Source organism: Alligator mississippiensis, chromosome 1 (genome assembly GCF_030867095.1).
Source record: "Alligator mississippiensis isolate rAllMis1 chromosome 1, rAllMis1, whole genome shotgun sequence".
Classification (NCBI taxonomy): domain Eukaryota; kingdom Metazoa; phylum Chordata; order Crocodylia; family Alligatoridae; genus Alligator; species Alligator mississippiensis.
Window position 1 is genome coordinate 409,366,339 of NC_081824.1, and position 8,402 is coordinate 409,374,740.

Genomic DNA, 8,402 nt, shown 5'->3' on the forward strand with positions numbered 1-8,402 from the left:
GACCAATACTGCGCCCATCCACAAGAAGGGCAGGAGGGAGGACCTGGGTAACTATAGGTCAATCAGCCTAACTTCCATCCTAGAGAAAATGCCAGAAAAGTTCATCAAGGAGTCTATCTGTGATAAACTTGCAGAAGGTAAGGTTCTGAATGACAGCCAGCATGGCTTTGTCATGGGCAGGTCTTGCCTTACCAACCTCATCTCCTTCTATGACCAGGTAACTCACCACCTGGACATGAGAGAGCAAGTTGACATTGTATACCTAGATTTCCAGAAGGCCTTTGATATAGTATCCTACAATATCCTTGCGAGAAAATTGGAGGATTGTGGGATTAATTCCAAGACAGTCAAGTAGATGAGAAACTGGCTGCAGGACAGGACCCAGAGGGTCGTAGTGAACAGATCTGTGTCATCCTGGTGAGAAGTGGGCAACAATGTCCCACAGGGGTCAGTACTCAGTCCAGTACTTTTCAACATCTTTATTAATGATTTGGATGTGGGGGTGAATTGCTCACTGGCCAAGTTCGTGAGGGAGTGTGGTCACGCTTGAAGATAAGCTACAGATACAAGCAGACCTAGACAGGCTAGCAAATTTGGCAGATCATAATCTGATTAAGTTCAACATAGAGAAATGTAAAGTGCTCCACCTCTTTGGATGAGTAACCCCTAACACACCTACAGGCTTGGCAGCACCAAACTGACTAACACCACGAATGAAAGGGATCTGGGGGTAATAATAGACCACAGTATGAATATGAGCCAGCAATGCAATGCTGTAGCCAGTAGGGCAAATAATACTCTGGCATGCATCAATCGATGCATCTCAGGCAAAACCAAGGAGGTGATTCTTTCACTCTATTCAGCACTGGTAAGACTGCAGCTGGAGTACTGTGTCCAGTTCTTGGCACCACACCTTAACAAGGACATGGACAAGTTTGAGAGAGTTCACAAAAGAGCCACCCAGATGATCAGAGTCTTACATGGCAAGCCATATGAGGAAAGGCTGAAGGATCTGGGACTCTTCAACCTGAGGAAAAGAAGGCTGAGAGGGGACCTGGTAGCAGCTTACCGCTACACTAGGGAAGTACATAAAGGGCTCAGTGAGCAGCTGTTCACCAGGGTACCTGAGGGGAAACCAGGAGTAATAGCCACAAACTCCTGGAAGACTGATTCAGGTTCAACATTAGGAATACTTCTTCACAGTCAGGGTGTCCAGACTGTGGAATAAGTCCCCTCCCGAGGTGGTGCAATCACCTACCCTGGAAATCTTCAAGAGGAGACTAGACAGTCACCTTGCTGGGGTCACGTGACCCCCAGTTGTCTTTCTTGCTTGCTGCAGAGGGCTAGACCTGATGATCTTCCAAGGTCCCTTCAGGACTTACAATCTATGAATCTATGAATTCCAGATCATTTATGGTGCCAATTTCCAGTGCCAATTTTTAGGCACTGCCTATAAGGGACCTATTTGGATTTGGCTCAGCTAGAAATTATGATTTTGTCCAAAGTACATTTTTTCCCCCCAGAAGCAAAATATATATATATACACACACACACATATATTTCACCATTAAGTAACCTACACCACCATAGCTCAGCCACTCAGCAAGGCTCACGGGTGGGCACATAGAACCATGATGAGGTGGCTACATTATTCTAAGTCTGGGGTATAGCACACAGGGTATTGGCATGGAGTCTCAGTAATCTGCTGCCTAGCACTATACTGAGATAGTACAGAAAGCCTTGTTGAATCTCCTAAAAATATGTTACCTTTGCATATACTATGAGAAAAGAACTACATGTAGTGGCAAGTAAAATATTTCAACTGGGAAAGGAAAGCAAACCATAAGACAAATGAGGCTTTCAGTTTGAGATGTGAATTGCACCAAGGATATACTTCAAATTTATGCCCTAGTTTTGCAATTCTTAAACATAGATGTAACTTTACTCATTTGATTTGTCCTGATTAACTTGCACTTGAATACTTCAAAGACCTGGAACAGAGTAACTCTAATTTTGCTGCCTATAAACATGAGTTGCGATAGGCCCTTTGATTATATAATTAAACAGGCTAAAACAATTATTTAGTTGCAGATGTCCTTTCTGCAGGATTGTACCCATCAGTCATTTTGCGTAATTATGCAAAATTATTACTTTTGCACTTTCACTGGGAAATTTCCTCTTCCCAAGTAGTATGATAATAATGTGAACAGGATCACAAGCCTACTTATACCAGCTAATGAAATAAGAGCTAATAGCCACTACTTCAAAATGCTATTAGTCATTTCCATAGCAATTATTTCCACTTATACTGCCTATGCACCAATGCAAAAATGCTACATATGGCTATGAGCTAATTATTTCACTGCCTGGTTAGATTTCTCTTGGACTGTTGTGTTCAATATGGAGCGTGACATTTTTTAAAGAGATAGATGCTGTGGAGAGTTCAGTGGAAAGTAACACAAATTATTGAAGATCTGAACAGTAAAAGAAGTGGGCAAGTTCAGATGAGAGGAGAGACTTGGGGGAGGCAAAAATGCTGAATTTGCAGAGTTCTTTTTCATAAAGAGGAAAAGGATCATTTATGTCAATGAAGAGAGAAGTAGGAAAAATGGGCTTAAGCTTCAACAAGTGAAATTTAGTGAAGTATTGCACTAAGGAAAATTTTAAGGCTAATTGACTTAAACAATGGAACAAACTTCCAAGGACAGTTGTAAAATCACTTTGAAAGATATTCAGGGTTCAATTAAATATCAGGGTCTGAGGAACTGTTTATGAATGGTCAAATCAATCCTACCACAAAAGCATTATGCATGGCTACTTCACCATGCATTGTTAGGCACCATTCACATATAAAGCTGCCAAGTCAGATGTCTTCCCTGTGCTGTGGTGAACAACTCCCCTGTAGCTGTCTGCATTTCATAGCAGACATGAAGCCAGTTGCCAAGGATAACAGACAATCAAAAGTCAAGGCCTCAATCCTGCAATAAGGTCTTTGCCAAGCTAGAATGAAGTTCAAGGAGCTCTATAAGGATGCAGCAGTCCATTGGTATGGATCCAATTCCAAATCTGGAGCTCTCAAAGTTGACCATCTCTGAACTGATTCTGAGACCACTGCAAAAATTAAGGCCTGCCTACTCACTCCTACTCTGTAAGGGACACATGCTAAAAAGATTTTGTATGGTTGCTTTTTGGAGTGTGCCCATGGACACTCCTAAGATTTCCGTCTGGGAAATGTTCTTGAAAGTGGTACTAAGCTCACCCACCACTGTTCTAACAGGTAATACACAACACTTTTTTAGCATTTTTCTTGCTGGTAGTCTCAGGATTGCCCAGAGATGGTACAGACATACTTTTAGTTTATCCTCTGCATCTATGACCAAATGTTGCTGTCTTCATTTAGCCTTAACTCCCATAGAAATAAAAGAGAGTTTTGCCTGAATGAAGCCTAAGAATGAACTGCAGGGTGCAGCTCTGAGTGGAGAGGCCTTTTACTCAGGAAAAAAGTCAGGGCGCAAGCAACTACAGAGACAGAGGTAAAGTAGACTAGGAGCAGTGGCCCTCTCATCATACTCACTCTATACTTTTCTGCTACAAAGGTCAGTAAGACACAAGGCACTTATACACATGCTGGATGCCTGCCCCGATGTGTGCTAACTAGAACACATCAGAGCAGACTGGATTAATCAATTAATCGAGCCTGCTGAAGCATGCTAATTAGCGTGCTCCAGCAGCCTCTGCCTCACATCTATTCAGCATCCCCATGCTTCAAAATGGTAGTGGGGGCACTTGAACTAAGGCTCCTTCAACATGCCCTGGCTTGTTGTTTGTGCACAACATGCCCCTGCACATTTGAACTAAAGCTCCACAACATGCCCCTGCACATTTAGTTCAAGTACCCATGCTGCCATTTTGAAGCGTGGGACGCTGAATACACGTGACGCTGTGGGCACTTTAATAAGAGTGGCTCTCGGAGCAGCTCTCAGAGCCACTGTAATTAAAATTCCCCACCCCAGAACAAGTGTATAGATGCCCCAAAAGCTTAGAGGTGTGCTACCAAAACTGGAGATTGGCCCAAATCATACTGGGGCTCAGATATGGCAGTCTGGCTTAGATCCATTCCTAATAGTTTGGTTGCTACTCCATTAAACATTTTTGGTCCTCTTTTTTGGTCCTCTGTCCTCCGTCTGGGCAGGTTTTTGAAATGCACATGTCTGGGATTTTGCTCTGCCTCTGCTTTTTCCTGGCACTTCTGGCTTGGCTGATTGGGACTGGTGGCAGCAGGGGAGGGTGATTGGAGGCTGGGGGTTCATGTGCTCTGTGCACAGGTCCCCACAGCTGCAGGCAGGTAAGAGAGAGTGAGAGAACATGAGAGAGTGAGTTGCATGGGCAACAGGGCTGGCAACAGGGGGGAAGGGAGCTGCAGGTAGGGAATGAGGGGTACCAGCAGGGTCTGGGGGGCAGGGTACAGTGAGACAGGAGTGAGAGGCAGCAGCAGGGCTGGGGGGGCTGTGGCTTAGGAGTAAGGGGAGAGGCAGGGCACATGCATATCACTGCCCCCACCCCCCCACAATCATATACCTCTTCCCCCTCTCCTCCCCCTCTCTCCCTTTCCCCTCTCTCCCCCACAAGTGTCCTCTTTTTTGAAACTGGAAATATAATAACCCTAACTAAACGATAACTCAACTAAAAATATGAAGAGAAGGGGAATTACCATATCTTGAAATGAATCTGGTAACTCATGCTGTCTTCAGTTTGGTACTAGTTATGCAAACAACAGTGATGAGGAAAAAATATTTATTTCTACCCTTCCATAAAACCCTGAGGAAACTGTCACAGGGAATAGGTTAAATGACCCTCTAGACATTAACTGCTATGAATTTTATCCTGAAAATGTAATGGTAAGAGATTTTTCTTATTTAAATGAATATAGACTTATACCCTAAATAATTAGCCTGTAATTCATAGGATTCTCCAACCCACTGAATAGCATGCCGCAGGTAAAGAAGACAGTAGCCTGAAGAAACAATGTGATGAGCGTCTTGCCTTCCATTTAATACACTGATTTTCAAGGCCTTTAAAATCTGAGATCAAACAGATAGAAAATCAGTTTGCAGTCCTCCTGCAAGCACACTTCTATCAGCAACAGATTGAAAAGTATAATAGCACTATAGATTTTTTTATTCTGGATGATGATAGAAAAAAAGTGTGATATATTTAGCAGCTACAGTTTAAGAATAAGGACTCTGAAAGTAAATGTTCCATTGTTTCTTTTCTCTTTTCACTCTAGATGGCAAGGGACTTTTGTTCCCATTTGTACAGCAATCTAACCTTGGATTTTATGATAGCAAGTTTGACATTTTTTAAAAATTGATTTTGTTGGACACAATATTATACCTTGTCAGATTTTAAAAAGGCAAGGACAAGTTGCCAAACAGAAGAGGCCATCATAACCTTTTCTTTCTTAGTCACTTGACTACAGTGCAAACCATTCACTTCTCCCTTTCTTTTGATTTCTTTTCAGTATAAACTTTTGTTTTAGGTTAGTTCTGAATAGATGCAATTTGGGAATCAACTTTTACAAGTTAATTTAATGCCATGACATTTTACAGACTGGAAATGAAGAAACCTAAAAAGCTTGAGCTACTTATAATAAGTGGTAGGTATTTTCAGGCTCTCATCGTCTGTTGATTTACCGTTTCAGGCTATGAAAGGCATGCTCAAAGGACTTTGCCCACTCAATTGAGTTTCATTTTGATAATGCATCTGTAGGAACACTGTTGCTGGCAAGGTTCTTGAGAAATGATTCACTCCCATTATAAGGCATCCCAGTGGAACAGAAATCTCAAACTTTTCCAGATTATTGTGAACTTCTTAGGTCTGTTTCTTCAATTGCCAAAGTCTTTTTGTGCCATCCCAGCAGTACAAATGGATTGAAAACCTGTTCAATCTGCCTCCCCTTCCCTTGGCATTAAGGGAAATTTTTAGGAAAAGAACTGGAGGGTGTGTGTTTGGGGGGGGGGGGGGGAAGAGAGTACTAATTATTCCTAGTTATAAGAAAAGCTCCTTTAGGTCACAGTCACCTGTGTATTTTTTAATGCATGCTGAGCTCTTCTATGTCATCTATGCTACTATCAAATACTCAAACTGGCTAGTTTAAAGCCAGCTTGGGGACACTAACATGTGCAGAAGTGAGTATAGCATAGGCAAATGCTGCAAGAATGGTGAAAGGCAAGGCAAAGGGTATCTGTTACGTTGGGAGGAGCATGAAGTAGGTATTTCATCTGAAACATAACTGCTATTTTCCCCAAAAATAAAGGCATTAGGCAGTTAACGTATTTGAAACTATCCAGAGCTAAACATCTATGCACTGTTACTATGAGAAGCTCCCTAGGTATCCAGTCATTTAAGGGTTAAAGTGTGAATCATCCAGTTAGTACTTTATCATCTCAAATTAGCTTTCCTGTTTTCTCCACCATTCCCCTGCCAACTTTGTCAGGCAAGAAAGAAAACTGAAAGAGATCATAGTGGGTGGAACTAGTTTACTTCGTAGGAAACAGAAACTGCGATGTCAGTGATAGTTAACAACATGTTTAATACTGTTAAGAACAATTTGGAAACAAAACAAATTAAATTTGGAAGCAAAGGAGTGGCTAATATTTTTGTTCAGTTAAGCAAATATGTGTTCTTTGCATGCATGCTCACACTCACAGCATAATCTGCTTATAAGATACCATTTTTTATCTAGACCTAGATATGGGGTATCCAAAAAAAGTAGCTAGAAAAGTTAAAAATCGGACATAGTTAATATACGGATCCCAGTTAGGTTTATACTCAAAGTTCAAGTCTGATTTTTGGAATTAGATTTATCACTGTCAAGCTGTTCTCCAGTTTCTGCCATCTTGGTTTGCATCAGGCCAGGAAGGAAAATTTCTTCTAGATTCAAACCTAACCTGTGCATGGTGTTTTTAGATCTGAGGGTTAGCATCTTCGCTGATGATGAATATGGGGAAGGGGGAAGTGAAGATGGACCGAATTCTCTTTGATATTCCAGCTCAAATACTATTTTATAGTTAAAAACGCATATCCATGTCATTACAACATATGTAATACCATCCTCCTGGAAGCAGACAACATCAGACTGTGCTAAGATTCTGCATATAGCAAGGACATGTACTGTATCTCTAACGGACCTGCACATAAGTGTGTGCCCAGCAATCTTCTTTCAGCCATATGACCAAATTCATTAGAAGAGTTCATCTCTTACTACTGGGACTATATTTACTGGTCATAATTTGAATTAACTAATCATATTGATTACCAAGCACTTCTGAAAGTCTGGCCCCAGCTATGAATGATGAGCATTTAAAGATCTGTTGCTTTGCAGTTAGGTCCAGTATCCACAATGATTATATAAACACAAGTATGTAATATGCCCTCACAGAGGTTATGTGGAGCATGGGAACACACTACAAAGTGTCTGTATAAATACATATATATTTGACTAGATTAACTGCTACTTACTATTGTTCCTGTTGCTTTTGGCTGCATGACATTTGGCCCCGCAGTTCTTCTGCAGAAGTTAACTGGCTCTGGGTATCTTCAGCTCCCTCTGTTTCCTTGTCATTCTCCCACTCTTGATAACCCCTAGAGAAGGAGTTGGCATTAAAGGCAGCTGCCCTGTGCTTACTGCCTTTACCCCTTCCTGCTGCACCATACATAGTCTCAGGAGTCTGCAGTCTTGTCAGAGAAGAGTACAGACTCTGTCCTGTTGAAAATGCCAGCAAGTTAGTTTCATTTCCTTGATTCTAACAAGACACTCCCTATCTGACACAAGACACTCCCTGTCTGACACACACAGAAATAATTAGTCTTCTTCCTGCCAAAGTCTGTTGTCTAAGTTCAAGTTGACAAAAAGTATCATGCAAATTTAGTGCTGGAGTTTATTGACAGATTAAGTTGTTTTTTCTGCTTCCCATACTAATGGCACATATCTGATAGTTTGTATAGTCTCAGTTCTTTTTTTTAAATTAACATTCCTGAAAAAATAAAGACTCTAGATAAAAGCTAGAATCTTGCTGGTTTTTAACCTAAGCAAACAAATTTATACCATCTGAGTGAAGCAGTGTAGCCTTTTTACTGCACTAAACCACCCCCCACACACACAGACCTTGACAAATCCTGAAGCAAAAATACTGCACAACTTTGGATGGAGTGCCAGGATTTTTCTAGGTCCAGAAAAGAATTGGAACAAGGCTTTCTAATTTGCCACATAAACAGAGAGCAGACGTAGGCACTCCTCTTAAACAATAACAAACAATTAAAACAGAATCCAGTGCTCCCAGCAGCATTGCAAATACCCACACCTGGCATCCTAGGATCCTACTTCACAAATTTCACTGTTA

At 41.4% G+C, this 8,402-nt stretch overlaps 1 protein-coding gene across 2 annotated transcripts in view; it reads right to left on the reverse strand.

Annotated features, from left to right (window-relative positions):
* EPSTI1 (epithelial stromal interaction 1) overlaps positions 1 to 7,814 on the reverse strand; it is a 102,401-nt gene extending 94,587 nt beyond the window's left edge. Inside the window, exon 1 of one of the 2 annotated variants that reach the window (XM_019500529.2) lies at positions 7,522 to 7,814. In XM_019500529.2, coding sequence (XP_019356074.1) covers positions 7,522 to 7,718 — 197 coding nt within the window. In that variant the 5' untranslated portion in view covers positions 7,719 to 7,814. The remainder of the gene's footprint in view (positions 1 to 7,521) is intronic. The other variant, XM_019500531.2, reaches the window with a different exon arrangement.
* Positions 7,815 to 8,402: the final 588 nt, after the last annotated feature.